Source organism: Nesoenas mayeri (genome assembly GCF_963082525.1).
Source record: "Nesoenas mayeri genome assembly, chromosome: 13".
Classification (NCBI taxonomy): Eukaryota; Metazoa; Chordata; class Aves; order Columbiformes; family Columbidae; genus Nesoenas; species Nesoenas mayeri.
The window spans coordinates 2,644,238-2,661,995 of NC_137550.1; the positions used below are offsets into that span (position 1 = coordinate 2,644,238).

General features: G+C 45.1%; 1 protein-coding gene across 2 annotated transcripts in view; it reads left to right on the plus strand.

The window, feature by feature from the left end:
• The window catches only part of MED12 (mediator complex subunit 12), a 37,090-nt gene that overhangs the window by 6,436 nt on the left and 12,896 nt on the right, over positions 1-17,758 (plus strand). For both annotated transcript variants that reach the window (XM_080352690.1, XM_080352691.1), the window contains exons 8-26: positions 1,810-1,956; positions 2,247-2,346; positions 2,797-2,933; positions 3,753-3,884; positions 4,289-4,415; positions 5,054-5,283; positions 5,700-5,780; positions 6,644-6,817; positions 7,093-7,237; positions 8,177-8,295; positions 8,464-8,607; positions 9,380-9,543; positions 9,801-9,932; positions 12,208-12,435; positions 12,636-12,780; positions 13,052-13,172; positions 13,866-13,967; positions 14,687-14,800; positions 15,061-15,224. In XM_080352690.1, the coding sequence (XP_080208816.1) occupies positions 1,810-1,956; positions 2,247-2,346; positions 2,797-2,933; positions 3,753-3,884; positions 4,289-4,415; positions 5,054-5,283; positions 5,700-5,780; positions 6,644-6,817; positions 7,093-7,237; positions 8,177-8,295; positions 8,464-8,607; positions 9,380-9,543; positions 9,801-9,932; positions 12,208-12,435; positions 12,636-12,780; positions 13,052-13,172; positions 13,866-13,967; positions 14,687-14,800; positions 15,061-15,224 (2,706 nt within the window). The remainder of the gene's footprint in view (positions 1-1,809; positions 1,957-2,246; positions 2,347-2,796; positions 2,934-3,752; positions 3,885-4,288; positions 4,416-5,053; positions 5,284-5,699; positions 5,781-6,643; positions 6,818-7,092; positions 7,238-8,176; positions 8,296-8,463; positions 8,608-9,379; positions 9,544-9,800; positions 9,933-12,207; positions 12,436-12,635; positions 12,781-13,051; positions 13,173-13,865; positions 13,968-14,686; positions 14,801-15,060; positions 15,225-17,758) is intronic.

A 17,758-nucleotide genomic window follows, 5' to 3' on the forward strand; every position in this document is an offset into this window, starting at 1 on the left:
CCCTTGACTGAAGAAAGAAAAAAGGGTTTAAATAGAGCCTTCCACACTACTCAGAGGTGCCTCAGATGACTGGGAAAGCTTTGCAGAAGAGGGGATGAGAAAGAAAGAGTTATTATGTCTTGTATGTCAGTAACAGGTTGTCATCTTGTAAAGGAAATTATGCCAGAAATGAGTGATTTTTAATTTTGTGAACTCTTAAAAACAAACAACACCTCATCAGAAAAACCCACTCCCAGAGAACAGAAAAACCCAACAAATCAAATAACCAGCACACACGAAAACCAATCCCTCCCACTTCCTTGTGGAAGAACTTTAATGGTTTAGGCAGACCACTAAGGAGTGGAGGCTATGAAAAGGGACCATTCTGAACTCATAATCTTTATACTTGGAATTGATTAAACCATACCTCGCAGTTAAAGTGACTAGGACAGGTGGGTCCCTGCAAAAGGAGTGGAGATTGCCCCTTCCAAGGAGGAAAGGAGCACCCTGAAGCAGAGGAGATTCCAGAGAGCACACAATGAAGCAGGAGGTGGAGAGGAAGAGAGCACGGAGCTTGGGAACCTGCAGCTCAACAGAGAAACTTGAGATCAAGGAGCCCTGACAGGACCAAGAAGTAGCCAGCCAGCTCTCAGGGTAGAAAGAAAATTCCTAGAGTATAGTTGGCTACAAAGATCTGTCTGCAAGGCTCTAGAGAGCAAAGCAGAGGTTAGAAATAACCCCTTTGTATTCCTAGTAAGTCTTTCTTGGTCACTTTCAGTTAAAGTTTAGGTGTTTATTTTCTAGATTCTGTGTGATAAAATGTGCCTTTTTAAAAGGCCTTTGTTTGGGGAGCTTACTTTGGGGAAAATATACAAGCATATATACCTCAAAGATTTGGCTGATTAGGGGTTTGAACACAACATGCTTAAAAAATTCAAACTGGTTAATGACAGTCTGATCTTTTTTAGTATGTCTCAGAAGAGCTTCTGATAGAAGGTCTGTAGACCTGATCTGCGGAGAGTAGATAAGGCTAAAGCAGAATAAGATCTAGCAGTTGGAAGTTGGAGCTGAGTAAAATCAGGCTGGAAACAGATGCATTTCTAACAGTGTACAGAATTAATTTTTGCTCAAATGTTCTCAAGATATGATGGATTCTTTGGTTTGAGTGTTTAAAACAGCCTTCGTTGCCTATCTTATTGTCTGGTGTCTTGTGAGCCAGAAGCTGTAGGGGTGTATCCTAGAAATAATTCAGTGAAGTTTTGTCAGTGTTTGTGTGGGTGTCTGCACAAGATAAAAGAATTAAAACACATATGGAATAGCATTATTATTATAATCATTACTATAATCATACTTGTTATTATTAAATAATACAGGATAATGAGTTTGGGTCTGTTGACTCATTCTCACACTTTAGTCTTGATGGGGGCTCTAAGTCACTAATATAAGTGCTGCTCCTTGATTGCGAGGGTTGGATTCTGCATTGGTAGTGTGAGTTACAGGAAATAAGTTCTGTTTAGAAGCAGCAGGGAGCTCTGCAGCAACATGTTGCTGCTTTCGGATAGTGTAGAACTCTGATCTTTGCTTCCTAAACATACCTAGGGCAAGAAGCTCAGTGCAGCAAAAGTACCAGTTTACTCCTTTCTGCTCTAATATTGTATTTAGCCCAAAGACTCTTTCAGAGCTTAGAACAGGAAAAAACCCAATAGTAAAACAGGATGATGAATGCCTGGGCAGTAGGATAAAAGAGTGATTATTTCTGTACAAAGTGATCTAACTTAATTGTTTTTACCTTGATTTGCTCATTGATACTGACTGTCCTGTCTGTTGCAGAGTATAATTTTGTGTTGCCCAAGTGCCCTCGTGTGGCATTACTCCTTGACTGATAGCAGGATAAAGACCGGCTCTCCGCTGGACCACCTGCCTATAGCCCCATCCAACTTGCCCATGCCGGGAGGGAACTCAGCCTTTACACAGCAGGTGCGCAGCCTTCAATAATGGAGCTCTTGTGGTCCAGGATAATAGCTGAATCTCAGCTCTTTCAGGATTTTCTTTTCACGTTGTGTGATAAGCAGAGCCGGAGGTGCTGTTTCACTACCAAGGAATTAACTGCTGCCATTTTGCTATAAGCAAGACAGTGACGTCCTTGGAAGATGGGAAAAATCTAACCTTGCATAGAATTACTGTTGTGCTCTTTGTTTTCTGATAATTTCATACACAAGATTTCTAAGGCATCCTTTTGTATGTTTACACAAGTCCATTGCTTTTAGGTTCGGGCAAAGCTGCGGGAAATTGAGCAGCAGATAAAGGAACGTGGCCAGGCTGTGGAGGTTCGCTGGTCATTTGACAAGTGCCAGGAAACCACAGCAGGTAACTTGCTGTAGGTTAAAGTTTCTTTCCCCCTTTTCCATGTGTTACTGTAAGAAACTTCCTGTCTGGCTATTTTTTTTGATTTTTTCCTATTTGCTGACATTGGTGTTTACTGTCAGCAGTGAAGAAAAACAAACGGCTCTTTTTCTTCCCAGTGCAAAATCTTGCATGGGTCCATTTCCCCAGGTATAGGGGGAGTTTCTGTTACTAGAAGCTGGAAATGTGTACCAGGGAACTATACTCTTGTATACGTGCCATGTTCTGATGCTTTCTTCTAACATCTGCTATTGGCTGCTGTGAGACTCAGGATACTGAGCTGGGTGGACCCTTGCTTGATGGGTACAGCTTTCCTTAGGCACTCTCCTGAGCAGTGAGCTCACAGAAACGTTTGCTCCAGAGTCAGTTGTAGTGGTTTCCAAATACACATTTCTCTTCTTTCTTCCTTTCTAGGTTTCACTATTGGCCGTGTCTTGCACACTTTAGAAGTTCTGGACAGTCACAGCTTTGAAAGATCTGACTTCAGCAACTCTTTGGATTCCTTGTACAACAGGATATTTGGTCTGGGTCCAACCAAAGACAGTCATGAGGTGCCTTGGGACTTTGCTGCTGGTCTTGGTCGTGGCTGTGTTCTTGTATATATTGCACAGTTACTGTCCTGTGTCTGCAGACAGCTGACTAGGTGGTGGCCTTTAGCCAAGAGATGCGATCTCCATTGAAAAGGATTTCATGCAGCTTTAAGTTAGGGAGATACTAAAGTGAGAATGGGGGAGTCTGTGCTCTAGAAAGTCTGCACTAACAAATATGTGTTAAGTTTGAGAGAATCCACACAGCTGAGGAGAGTCTCCTGATGGAAGACATCAGTCAGAATAGCAGATTGATGATAAAGACATGTTATGTGTCTGAGAGAAGTAAATGCTGGCCTTGTCAAACTCTGGGGAGTCTGGGACCTCACAGTTGAAGTTCCTCTTAGCCTGGGAGGTGAGATATTTATGATGTATAGGACCAAGTTGCAACCAATACTGTATTGGTTGCAGGAAGTGAGCTGCAGGACCGGTAGTTTGCAGACTTTGTATAACGCTGTTGAGAAGTTGTGCTTCACTCTGTGCTAAGATTAGCACTCCATAGATGTGCTGCAGAAAGAGAGGTGATTTTCTGAAGCAAAGCCAGCCTGGATACGTGTCAAGGGCTGTGGATCATCTCATGCTGCAAAGTGGAATCAAAGCAAAGACAAAGCAGGAGGGCTCTAGGTTCATGTCTGTTGTCTGTGTTAGAAACAGAGGAATGTAACAGTCTTAGGCTGGGCTCTACTAGAAATAAAGCCACTGTTACATCCAGTCCAAGGCCTTGGGGCTGCCAACCTCTTCTGTTTGCCTCAGGTTCTCACTGTAGTGCTTGTATCTCAACAGATCTCCCCAGACGACGATGCAGTGGTGGCCTTGCTGTGTGAGTGGGCTGTCAGCTATAAACGCTCTGGACGCCACAGGGCTATGGTTGTGGCCAAACTCCTGGAGAAACGTCAAGCAGAGATAGAGGCTGAGGTAAATTCTTATTCCTGGAAGGCTAGCAGTGGCAAGGGAGAGCAGAGGTTACTGAACTGCAGTTATCTCACTGTTACACCAAAAGGCAGAGGCTGATCGGCACAATGCCTCTTAACACTGGTGCTGTTAATTATGGCATTTGCTCCTTTTAACCCAAGGTAGGTCATAAAATGAGCCTGTGGGATGGAGTATGTCCCATTTCTTGGATGTGTTTGAAGACAGATGATGGCAGTGCAGAAGTACTGGTGTACTTGGAAACTGTGAAGCAGCTTACAGAAACCTGTGTGATGGCTTTCTTGAAAGTGTAAGATAGGAAAATTCTCTTGAAAGCCTATTTTTGGGGGTTTATGTATAGTGACTTTCTCCTCTGTGGTAGCATTTGGTACTTTTTTCTGTTTCTGCAGAGATGTGGAGATTCTGAAGTTGTGGACGAGAAGGGTTCCATCTCCTCGGGTTCTCTCTCAGCAGCCAGTGCTCCTGTCTTTCAGGATGTCCTCATGCAGTTTCTTGACACTCAAGCTCCTATGCTAAGTAAGTAATAAGAACTTGCGGTCTCACGGTTTCTAGCTTTTCCTCTTCTGCAAACTTGGAATTTGTGTGCTCTTCTCTTGCAGGTCTTGGATGTACCTTAATTTTTTCTCGGGCTTCCTTGCAATCCAGAGCATACCTTGGGAGAGGGAGGGAAAACAGCCTGGAGGGCCAGACAACAGAAAGATAATGCAGAAGCACTTCTGTTAACAGAGCGTTGGCCAAGAATAAATTAGTTTAGCCTAATTGGGAATTAATTCAGGCTGAGAACTAGAAGGAGGTTTCTAACTAGTAAGTATTAATAACAAAGCTCTGGAATAGTCTCTCAGTAGAAGTACTGCAAACAGATTAAGGGGGACAAAATACGACTCTGAATGATGCAGGCAACTGTTTGTACATCCAGGAATGGCACTTCAGGCTAAAGTCCTGTGCCTCTGGTCTGTGAGACTAACTGGAGAGCTTTTGACTTAATTGCCAGCTGTTGAGATTGGGCTTCCCTGCTGTAATCGCAGAACTGTGTATCAGTGATTTATTACGTTGAGATCTCTGGAAGCACCTTCTGTAGCCCTAGGTTATGTCACTGATGTTTCTCAGAGTGTTGCAGAAGAACTCAGCCCTGACTGTCCATGCTGTCCTTTCAGCTGATCCTGGGAAGGAGAATGAGAAGGTGGAGTTCTTTAACCTTGTACTGCTGTTCTGTGAGCTAATCCGACATGATGTCTTCTCTCACAACATCTACATGTGCACACTCATATCTCGAGGTGATCTTGCCATGGATTCTCATGGGCCTCGCCCACCCTCACCCTTTGATGACCCTGCTGAGGAACACGACAGAAAGGAGACAGAGGGAAACAGTGGCATCAAGCTAGAGGTGAGAGCACCAGCACCACAGCCTTCCTGTACATGTCTTCAAGTTGTACTTGCCTGTTTTTACCAGCTTTGCAGCCTCCTTGCTGTTACCTCCTGGAGCATGTACCAGTGACTCATGATTCTCCTTCTCTCAAGCTATTTCCTTAGAATTTCTGTTTCAAAAGTATTCTAAGTGGCTGGAAAGGGCCTGCAGAATGTAAAGGGGCAGACAGGAAAATCTTGTATTGCTCAGAGCAGCATATCATGAGGCCCGTCCTTGATGCTTGCAGCGTATTAGGCTCCAGCTTGCCAGGAAACATGGGTGTGTTGGCATTTTGCTGTCACTGTTCAACATGGACATTGAGTGCTGTAGTAAAGAAATGCTCTCTTGTTCCCTGGTGGATCACCGAGGTGTGAAGCTGCTCTCTCTGTTCCCAGGAAACAGGTCTTTCTGAGCCCATGGACATCGACCACAATTCCAGCATGATCTTCGATGACATGGAGAAGACAGACTTTTCGGTATGTTCCTGTGCTTTCTACTTGCTACTCAGTAAGTAGGTTTGTTGTAGTGGGACCAGGGACAGCACATACCTTGCTTTTGTGCATGTGCTCCCTCTCTGCTGTAGAAGCAGCATGCTGGAAGTGGCTGGGCTGTAAGGCAGCTAACACTGTAAAAAGATCCATATAACCTGTTTATGCTGGTTGGGGTCCATCAGAGTCAAGTGAGGCCCAGTCATTCCTGGGTCTCTTACGCTCTGGCCACTGCCAGCCTGCTGTTTGGGCACAGTAGGAAGTGGGCTGCTTGGAAGTGGATAGGAAATGGATGACCATGATAGCACCAGGGGACTAGGAGTGACCAGTTGCTGTTGGCAGAGGTTTTCTTGGTCGCCTGGGAGAAAACACGGGTCTGCTATCTTTGAACTGTGTGACCTTCTGTACTTCTTCAGTTTTACAGTTCTTTGTAATATTTGAGGGCATAGTTCATATTTACAGAATGCTTTGAACGAAGCACTTAGTAATAAAAATAACTTGTGGTGGCTGAAAAATCTCTGAGTACCTACATACATCTAGCCATTTCTGGCCTTTCAAGGTATGTGTTAGGCAGGTGTTATGTGCTGTGATTGTGTGGTGGTTATGTGTTCCCAAAATCCTAAGTCATGGTTATTTATTTCCTGTTGTTTTTAACTCAATATACAACATGAACCAGAAGCAAAAATGGGAATAGTATCTTAGCCCATTGCCTTGGTCATTGCCCTAAGAACTGGGTGTTTCTCCAGCCCTCCTTCTTCCTTCTCCTGAGCAGGTGTACCTTCCTTCACCAATCTTCACCGTTGCATGGCCATGCTTCCTAACTGCTTTTTCTTCTTCTTATGTCTCCCTAGATGTTTTCTCCTCCAATGCATTGTGAATCTAAAGCCAGCCCTTCCCCTGAGAAACCAGATCCTGAAAAGGAAGCAAAGCCTCTGCTGAAGGATAAGTCTGTGGAAGGAATGCTAGCATCCCTGTATGACCAGCCTCGGCACATCCAGTATGCAACACACTTTCCTATTCCTCAGGTACGAGACCTGCTCATAACCGTTTTCCTTTTGCTGCCTTGTGCTCTGGTTGTGGGGTTGCTGTGTTGCCCTGCAGTACTGCTCTAGGTGGGTAAGGAGCAGTCATGTTTTCCCACACTACTGCAGGAGGTGATGTACTTAAGAAGTCTCCTTGCTTACTCAACCAACTTCTGGGATGAAGCTTTCCTTTTTCCTTTAAGAGATTCAGGTGTGCAACAAGATTAAAGCATCCAGGCTCATAGTTGCTAATGCAGTTGCCTCTTTTGGTTCCCCAGGAGGAGTCCTGCAGTCATGAGTGTAACCAGCGCTTGGTAGTTCTTTTTGGGGTTGGAAAACAACGGGACGATGCTCGCCATACGATCAAGAAAATAACCAAAGACATTCTAAAAGTCTTAAACAGAAAGAGCACTGCAGAGACAGGTTAGTAGAGCTTGAGCCAATCCTTTCTGTAGCAAGAACATCATTCCAGTTGACTGGCTCCTTTGTCTAGAGTCTCACAGTGAAAGGATTTTATATAATTTACAGTGCCTGGTAAGCTGTATCAGTCACTGAGAGTCTGGAATGGTGCTCTGTTCCCAAATATACTAACCAGCAAGTAAGACAATTGGATTTCTGCTCACAATACCTGTTAAATTGGACTTGTCTTCAGAAGACAATTTAGTTATATCAGGTTCAGAGCCAGACCCTGGCCAAAACTTCAGCTTTTCAAATTTCCTTTATGTAGTTCTTGTATCCAGATCCTTGCACAAGAAGCAAAGAGGACTTTGCCTATGCATATTCGACAAAGACCTTGATTAAATGTAGCATACCATATACTTGGGGCACATGCTAAGTGCATAGGATGGGAAATTTGGATAGCTGTGTCAAAGTCAATAGAGAGCCTCTGATTTCCATTAGCTGAGAGTCTGGCTACAATTTATTTTCTCTCTTAGTCTGATTTCTGAAAGGCAACTTGAAATGTGATAGCAAGATGATTCTTTAAAAGATGAGGTGCCCTGACAAAGAAATTTGAGGCTGAACATCTCAAATCCAAAACATCTGTTCGCATCAGGGAGTCAATGTATCTCTGAATCAGGAAAGTATTTTCGCCTTCAAATCTTTACTTGGTATAAACTAGGTGCTAACCGTGCTGTCATTCTCAAGTTGAGAATTCCTTCCTTGGCAATTTGCTGTTTTGAATTCAAGATGGTCCTTATCAGCTTAAGGTCTGGGACTCCGACTTTTTGGCTGTGCTGCGTGACAGGGACTGGTCTTGCTGAGGGACTGGCACGTGCTGATGGCTGATGTCTCTGATGTCTAGTCCTCCTCTCATGAGGAAGATAGCCTAATACTGTTTTCTGATCCTCCCAACTTTGGTAGGTGGAGAGGAAGGCCAAAAGAGGAAAAAGAGCAAGCCAGAAGCATTCCCAACAGCAGAAGATATCTTTGCAAAGTTCCAGCACCTTTCTCACTTTGATCAACACCAAGTCACATCTCAGGTATGAAACTTTAAAGACTACTGTCCTTCTTTGGCCCTGACTATGTCCCTTTGCATTACCGAGAGCAGCTTCCTGGAGAGAAAGAGAGATGGACCTGCTGAGGGACTTCTGCACAGGAAGATAGTACTGTGTGTGAAGATAGTACTGTGTGTTGTCTTGCATTTGCAGGTATCTCGCAATGTCTTGGAACAGATCACCAGCTTTGCCTTGGGAATGTCGTACCACCTGCCTCTGGTACAGCACGTGCAGTTCATATTTGACTTAATGGAGTATTCACTCAATATCAGTGGTCTTATTGACTTTGCCATCCAGGTAAGCACAGTGTGGTCTTAATGCTTCTTGGAGGGGGGCGGCGTTTGTCAGCCTGAACAGCAGCAGATCTGTGCTGCGATAGCTGGGCTGCTCCTGGGATCATTGGTGACCCTCTGGCCTGTGTCATGGAGGTGGTCAGATTAGATGGTCATTGCTGTGCTCCTGGGTTGCAGCTATTAGGAAGAGTTTGTGGCAGGTAGTCTTACATGTTCTGCTCTGAGGATTGTTCTTCCAAAGGCTTCAGGGTTATTTCCAAAGGACTTGCATTGCATCTCTGGCTCTGGCTGCAGCAAGGCCTTGTTCAGAGTGTGAAGGGGATCGTCTGTCTCTGGCAGCTCTCCCTCCTCGCTCACCTTGAAGGATCCTTGGCACACGGCAGCGCAGGCTGCCTTCTGGGTCCTGCTAAAATCCTGTTGCGGTTTCTGCAGCCTGTGCCAGGTGTCGTGGTTGCTGATGGAATTGAGGCTGTTAGCCTTAAAATGAGAGCCAAGTGAGATTTTTGCAGGACAGAATTACCAAACTACTGCTACTGTCTGTGCCCATGTCCCAGTTGCCCTCTGTTACCAAAGCACTGACAGCCCCTTGTACTGAGTGAGACATTGTGCCTAAGTATGGGGTGCCAACTATTCCAGGGCTATATCTCTAGGCAGAGAGTGTCTGCCAGTCCCTTTTCTGGCAGGTCCTATAGGCAGTGGGTGTGGTGTGCCTGCTCCATTTCTGACCATACCTTACCCCTGTGGCTGTTGAAGGGTTTTTCTGTCATTGGGTGCAGTTGCTGAATGAACTGAGCGTGGTGGAGGCAGAACTACTGTTGAAATCCTCCGACCTTGTTGGCAGCTACACCACCAGCTTGTGCCTGTGCATCGTGGCTGTGCTGCGGCACTATCACTCCTGCCTTATATTGAACCAGGACCAGATGGCTCAGGTCTTCGAAGGGTAAGGGAATCTTCCCCTCACTGTGTGGAAGGAAGCAACATATCTTGTGGGGGCTTGTAGGGGGTAAGGATATATCTGTCCTTCCTAAAAGGCAGCAACTTTTTGCCTGAGGGTTCAGCTCACAGAATTTGCAGGGTACAGGGTATGTTACCCAGGGAACACTGTTGCTGTGAACTCAGAAAGATACCTATATAATGAGGTTATTCCTTCAGATTTTATTTTTTGTGTTGCTGCAACATTTTTTTGTCTCTATACAGTTTGTGTGGGGTAGTGAAACATGGCATGAACCGCTCAGATGGCTCCTCAGCAGAGCGCTGTATCCTGGCCTATCTCTACGACCTGTATACCTCCTGCAGTCACCTCAAAAGTAAATTTGGGGAGCTCTTTAGGTGAGTCTGAGGCAGGTGGGATGCAGTGGGTGCTGACCAGTGTAGCACCTTGGCTTAAGCTTTGCTTATGATCTTGTTTGACAGGATTGTCCCTTAGATCCTCTCAATGGGGAACTGAAGCCTTGGGAGTAGTTCCTGTTTTACAGGCAGTAATGACCCAGTGTATAATCCTGACTTTTAGATTGTCAAGTTGGTTTGGGTAAATTGCCTTTGGTCATCCTCTGCACCTCTACAGTTCTGTTCTTACCCCACTCCTAGAGGACAGGAGAGGTCTGTTCCTACCAAACTCTGATGACTGACCAGTTCATCCTAAATGTTCTCTGCTTATGCTCAGCTCCCTAATCCTTGGAGTGCTTCTGAACTTGCTCTGCTTGGTTCTGGGTTTGTTCCTGTGCTACTTTGCACTCCTTATCTGCCTCTGTTGGCTCTTAGGTTCTGCTCTGCTGATGTTGCCTCCAGGCTCTTTCCTGTGGGCTTATTTTGCTCTGTGGCCTTCTGCCCTTTGCAGTTCTTCTCTTGGGAACTGTCCCCACACCAGCTCCCTGTGGAGCTCCTTCCTTTGCAGCCTAGAGGTGGGGCCCACAGATCTCCCTGGCGTTTTGCTCACAGGATCCCATGAAGGGGTAATTCTCCTGACAACCCAGTTTCCCAGTGCAGTGCTTCACGGTGTCCTCTCTCGCAACCCCTGCTCCCCATTAGCACTCCCAGTGCAGGTGTGCCATAGGGATGTCTAACCCTCGGTGTTACCCCATTGCACGGCTGTGACAGTGGCTTGTGCTGTTGTGTCAACTGTCTATATCCTGGATGCTGAGAGCCTTTGAAGTCTCTCTCTGGACTGAGAGCAAGAGGTGGTCACAGGTGCATTGAAGCTCTTTGAAGGGGTCAACACACGTATGGAAATGCAAAACCTGATATTAGTCTAACTGAATTGCCAAAAGTTGTTCAGCAAGGCTTTAACATAACTGGCCACACAAAGAAGGAAACATCCTCTAGCAGGCAAACAATAGTTTTGAGATGGAGACAAGGAGTGGGAAGGAGTTTGTATTTTGAGGATGATCCCTCCCTGAGGAGTCCCATAGGACTCTGCTAGTGCTTGTGGTGTTCTACACATGGGAAGTTGCATGAGTGATGATAGCAAAACTTTTCATATAACCATTATTCAGCATATGACAATAGAAGTTGGCTGCAGATGGTTGTAGTAGGGCGCAGTGATGGTGACTAGGGGATAAACTGGCAGATGAAGTTTAGTGTTGTTAAACAAAGTAATGCACATAGGATTGTCCTCGTTCCCTTCCAAACTCTGTGTAGTGATGCATATATGCTACTGGTTTGGATAAAGGATCCTTGAGCTGTAAGAGATACATAATTGAAAATGTCATCATAGTGTTCAGTAACAGTCAAAAAGCAAATTAAATATTATGTAATGTTTGGGAAGGAATGGAGAACAGACCAGAGAGCATCATTAGGCCACCATTTCAGTTGTGGTACAACTGTGCCTTGTGATTTGGGGCAACAGACTACAAAAGACATGCAGTGGAGTTGGGCCCAAAGGAGGGTGAGTGGATAGAAGACCAGAGATTTAGAATGACTTGTGAGGAACTGAATCTCCGCCTCACAGAAGAGAAGGACTGAGGGGGAATGATAGAAGTTTGTAAAGTTCTGGTTGATATGAAAAATAAACTGAATGTTCCATATGTCTTATAATACAAGTGCAAAAAGGAATGAATAGAAAATAACAAATGGTAGGTTCAGAACAAAAGAATAAACTTCTTAGTTCTGATAGTTAACTTGGAACTCATTCCACATTGTGAATGTCAAAAATCTACTGGATGCAAAAAGCAGGTGGACAAATCTGCAGCAGGAAAATCTGTTGAGGAGAGCATTATCTTTAACTCTGAAAATCTGTGAGCCATAAGCTGCAGCAGAGTTGGGTTGCGGGAGCAGTATTGCCATGTGCCTGCCTTGCTCTCAAACTCTTCTCTGGGCATCAGCTGTTCTGACACTGAGGCCTGAGTGAGGTGTTTCCCCAACCTGACCCGGAACAGCCTTTCACATGCTGTGTTCACTGAGCGCATGGGTAACTTCCAGCTGCTTCCACAGCAAAGAACCATCTTCACTGTTTTGAGAGAGTGCTTGTTGGTACACAGTGATCTTGAGTTTCCACATATTCTTGCACAGGGAGGGCTTGTCTTGCACAGGATTGCTTTGTTTGTATCAGAGTTCAGTAGGAGCTTAATTTTTTGTGTTCCTAATATCTCTTTCCTGTCCTGTTTAGTGACTTCTGCTCCAAGGTGAAGAACACAATCTACTGCAATGTTGAGCCATCTGACTCCAACATGCTGTGGGAACCAGAGTTCATGATTGACACCATTGAAAATCCATCTGCACATAACTTTACATACACCAACTTGGGCAAGAGCCTTAATGAAAACCCAGCTAACCGCTACAGTTTTGTCTGTAATGCACTTATGCACGTGTGTGTGGGACACCATGATCCGGACAGGTGAGAGCCAGAACTTTCATGGTTCTACTGAGATAGTAAAGTTTTTAGGTGAGGGTAAGAAAGCCAGCAGCCATTCCTTGGCTGTCTTGGGGTGTGAGGAAGAAGGAGCCAAGGCTGGGGTCCCTTAGAGAATCACTGACATGATGGCATGCATGAGTAGCAAAGGTGACCCTCTGCTTTTTTCATTATTTATTTAACAGGGTGAACGACATTGCTATCCTGTGTGCTGAGCTAACTGGCTACTGCAAGTCTCTAAGCGCCGAGTGGCTGGGTGTGCTCAAAGCTTTGTGCTGTTCCTCCAATAATGGGACCTGTGGCTTCAATGATCTCCTCTGCAATGTTGATGCAAGTGCAAACATTCAAAAGGGGAAAAGGAATTGAAGCAGGAGTGGAGGGATCCCTTGGGAGAGGGCAGAGGCTTTGTCTTTTGAGGACAGGGGAGATGCTTTGAGTCCTGGGGTTACCTTTTGGTGTTTGTTGCAGCCTGGGCTGATCATGGACATTGACCTGGGATTATGGGCCCTTCTACCCCCCAGCTCCTAGGCAAGCTGAGGAGTTGCTGACAGGGAATGAGGCAGAGGCTGTTGTGATCACTAGCTGATCTCCTCTCTTCCAGGTCAGTGACTTATCTTTCCATGATTCCTTGGCCACCTTTGTTGCCATTCTCATTGCCCGGCAGTGCTTGCTGCTGGAGGACCTGATTCGCTGTGCTGCCATCCCCTCACTCCTCAATGCTGGTAAGTGCGTCCTGGCAGAAAGCTGGTCTTAGTCTCAGTTCTGGCCCAAAGGCCTGTGCTTTAATAGACAATTTGTGAACCCCATAGTTATGAAACGTGTGTCCGACACTTCTTTTATGGTATGGTACTTGAGAACTGAACATTTTGCTTTAGAAAGTTTATGTCCTTTTGGTTTCTATCAAAAACTGGTTGTGCTAAGGTTTTTCAGTGTCTTGCTCTCTGGAGTTTGTGTGCAAGCTGAAATAAGCACAAAGAGATGTTATTGGCCACCCTGTCTGACCACTGTACACAGCTCTGAACTCCAGCAGTACACCTCCCACTGCTGATACAGTTCAGTTTAGCATTTTGGGTAGAGCAGCCAGCCGACCGGTTTGGCCTACAGTGCCTGGGTCACTCTGCCTTGACTCTGCCACCAGCCTTCCTCATGCTCTGGGGACTGCAGCACCCAGACTGACAGGATGGAGCTGGGAAGATGGAGCAGGCAGAGTGCTGTGCATGTCATTGGGGATAATACTGATGGATTTACTCACTCGCATGTTAATTGTGGCACATGTTCCGTATTTGTAAATACAATAAGGCTGCTGCAGCTTCTCAACTGGCTGCTCCAGGGCAGTGCACTGTGAATAGCTTTTGGATTGAAAGTCAGCTGGCCCAGTGCTTAAGAAATCTCAGTTGACTGTTCTCTTTACATAGCCTGCAGTGAACAGGACTCGGAACCAGGAGCACGTCTGACCTGCCGGATTTTACTCCATCTGTTTAAGACTCCGCAGCTGAACCCATGCCAGCAAGATGGCAGTAAGTGAATGAAAGTAGAGCCTTTCTTTATTGTGAAAGTACTGAGGCTCTTGCACCTCAAGAAAAGATATCCTAGACCCTATGATTAGAGATCATGACCTGCTTGCTTTGAATAAAGCAGGCAAAGCCTGAGACACTGCTTTCTGCAGCAGACAAAGAACAATATCCTTCCATTTATGTCACTCCATGGTAGGCAGGCGTGTTGGGGAGGAGGCCCTTGGAGGCAGGAAACCAGCCAGTAGAGGTGGCCTTGCAGTCACTAAGCCATTAGAGTAATGATCACTTCTCTTTTTTATGTCTAGAGCTGTGCATAGCCTCTTAACTTGGTGCCAGAAGCTGCTATTCTACAGCACTCTCTTTTTTTCTGGTGATGGAAACAGTCCAGGAAGCTCTGTTCTTGGCTCCTCATCAGTATCCTGATAGCTCAGATCTCTAAACCCAGCCTGTACTCTAGGTTACGGTACTGTTGGAGCTTGGAGTTCATGACGCAGGCACTGCTCCCCACTTGTGTTTCATGGTTCAGTTGTCACAGTGTGACTGACATTATGCTTACTGAAACTTAATTAAATTGATCCCATGTTACTGCTGGGAGAAGGAATAACCTCAGGATTCTCTGAGCTGGATTCTATGGTACTGGCTGGCACATAATTCAGGCAGCTCTGGAGCCTGTGCCTTTCTTTCTTGCTGGCTGTTGCCTTTCCCCGTTGTCCTCTTTGCAGACAAACCCACGGTGGGAATCCGCTCTTCCTGTGACCGTCACTTGCTGGCAGCTTCCCAGAATCGAATTGTGGATGGAGCCGTCTTTGCAGTGCTGAAGGCTGTGTTTGTCCTGGGTGCGTACCTGTGTGAGCCTGAACCGTAAGAATGTTTTTCAGGAGGGTGGGAAAAGACACTGTGGTGCATGTGTTGCCTGTACAGAAGGCTAGAGGAGCTCTGTTTTGGTGGGTCTGTGGCTTGTCTAAAGCCCTTCATATCTATTAGCTGCAGAGCGATTGTTGATCACAGAGAGACTTTGCAAAAGCTCAGGATGTTTTGTGGGTCAGGCTTTGGGTTTAGCATTGATGATCAAGTGACACCCATGCTTTGCTTGTAGGAGATGCAGAACTGAAAGGCTCTGGCTTTTCTCACCCTGGAGGTGTCGATGACCTCATGGATGATGAGCTGGGCACCAGGAAGGCTGGCGGTCGAGTAGTAACTGTAGAAACAGCTAGCTTGGATATTTATGCCAAGTATGTACTAAGGAGTATATGTCAACAGGTGAGTCTCTCCCATCTCTAGGTTTGTCCCTGTCCCTTCTACAGACAGATGTATCCCATATGACTTTCTGCAGGTTGGGTTTGGCAGGTATTTCTTTGAAAGATCAGTGAAGAACCTGCCATGGTTCTGCCACGTGATGGCGCTCAGGATTGCTCACCATAAACAAAATATAGGCAAACAGTTGACAAGAATTAGGTGTTGCGGTATGCAGGGACTGCATAGCCCCTTTGCTTTGGCAACAGCACAGGGCTCCTGTCTCAGGAGGGGAGTTCTGGGAGTGGTTTGCTGAGATATGTGCTGGGAGCAAGGAAGATAACTATGAGAAAGACAGCCTGTTGAAGTGACAAATGGTGCTTTTCAGTGTGCAGCTGAGGTGTTGCTTGCAGCTAGGCTGCTAATGTACCCTGGGCTTTGCAGTCCCGTTTTGTTAATTAAAAGAGCAACAACAAAAATCTTTTGCGTAGCCTAATCTTACAGAGTCAGTGTTTCTGTTCCTTTGTGGAAAATTTGACATTTGAGGAACTGAAACCTGGCTAATAAGGTATTTATTCAGAGTGGAGTGGCTGTTACCACTACTGTATGAAAATGGGTGTTGAAGGGTGTCCTTGGCCTTTGCTGCAAATTTATTCTGTTAGCAGGAAAGATGCAGTGTTACAATTTGAAACCTGTATTCTGTATTCCTAATGTGTAAACACAACACATTAGTGCTGTTTTGTCCTCATGCTTTGTGATGCTGTTGTTGATTAATTGGCTTGCTATATAGCAACGTTACCAGCCTACTAAAGAAGAATTGGAGCCACCTATTGACAAGCATAAATTCAACATACTTGGTGTTACTGAGCCCTGACTACAGCATTGACGGAAGCAGATATTCCCTTCCTGGTCCTACTCTGTGTAGGAAGGACTCACAGTGGGTAGAATGTGTATGTCTGTACAAGAGGGAGTAGCAGTGTCAGGTATCACTACTCATACCAGTTGCTGGCAGCACTGGTTATGTAGGAGTGAGCATTCCAATAGACACCAGTGAATACCACCAAATTGTGCCAAAGCTCTTGCAGGGTTCCTGCAGCTCTAAAGGGCTAGTAAAATGATGTATTTTATATTAGCACCTCCACTGTAAGTGGTGGACACTGCAGAGCTCACACTATCAATTCTGTGAAATGTCTGTGGAATGCCTTAAACTATAGGTTGTGATCTCTCAAACTCAAAAAATGTTGCATCTCATATTCAGGTGTGTATTTTATGATAGACTTCATCATGAGGGTGTGGGAAAAGAAACAGATTATAGAATCAAGTTAAAGGTTTCTTAGGTGCAAATGATTATGACATAATTGCTGTTATGCCCTTTAGTTTGTTTAATAAATGTGATTGTGACTGGCCTTTGAAAAGTTTAATTTCATAGAGCTGTGATAAATCACAATGGGAACCAAGAGGGAGGTTTGAATCTAAGGTGCTAACCTGAATATAGTGATTGGGATGGTGGAGTTTTCCTTAGTGCTTGGAAAATGTGTCCTTAGTGCTCTCCTGTGAAGTGGCAGATGAGGAGCTCTGTTTCAGTTGTACAAAGCCTGCAGAGGTGGCTGTTTTGTAAAGAAATGTTGCACACAGAGGCTAGGAGTCCCTCAAGCCTGAAGGTGGTAGTTGATGTCATACTTATTTGTGCGATTATACTAATAAAGTTCATGAGAGATGAAGTCTGAATTCTTGTAGGAAGCTGAGCAGGTGATAAAAAGGATCTTCCCAAGGATGTGCATGTTAGCTGTATGAGGAAGTTTCAAGAGATTATGGTTGTAGCACCACTGAAGGGGAGAAATTCAATAGGCATTGGAGAAATCACCAGATCACATGTATTGGCAAAGTAGAAACTTCATCTGAGATGAAGCTGGAGATCTAGGCTGTGGTTTCAAAACAGAGATTTAGCCTTTCTAATCTTTATGCTCTACTTCATGTTTAGAGAGGTGTCTGCTGCTGAGAGGGGCTGTTCCCAGCTCTCTAGGCTTAGCACCAGCACCTGCGCTTCACAAACTGGATCCTCATCTCTTCTCCTCTAGCTGTCACTTCTCAGTGGAAGAATTCTCTGACCAGGCTTGCTCTGCATCTGCAGAAGTGCTTATATAGCAGTCCTCTATAGACTTTAATTTAATGAATTAGCCTAATTGGTTTTCGACATGAAAAAATCTGGCTGTAATGAATGCTGCAGTTTAACTGTAAATTGTGTGAAGAAGTGCCTACCTCATGTTTGTTTTGGAAACTGCTGCCTTCATTATTATCATACATTTGGGGACCACCAACTGAAATTGAGAGGCTGACAGTAACAGTTTTCTGTCTTCCTTCTTCTCATAATTTGTGGCTTGTGTCCAGTCAGTTGTTTCACCTTCAAGGCTTTGAGAAGTCATTGTTTTTTTCTAAGGATGGCAGTGTCTTTTTCATCACTATTTGAGAATTAAGGGGTGTGCTTTTCCTTAAGACATGATCTAGTTTAGCCTTAGCTGCAGCCCTGAATTATTTAATTTAGGATAGCTCCAAGGTTTTGT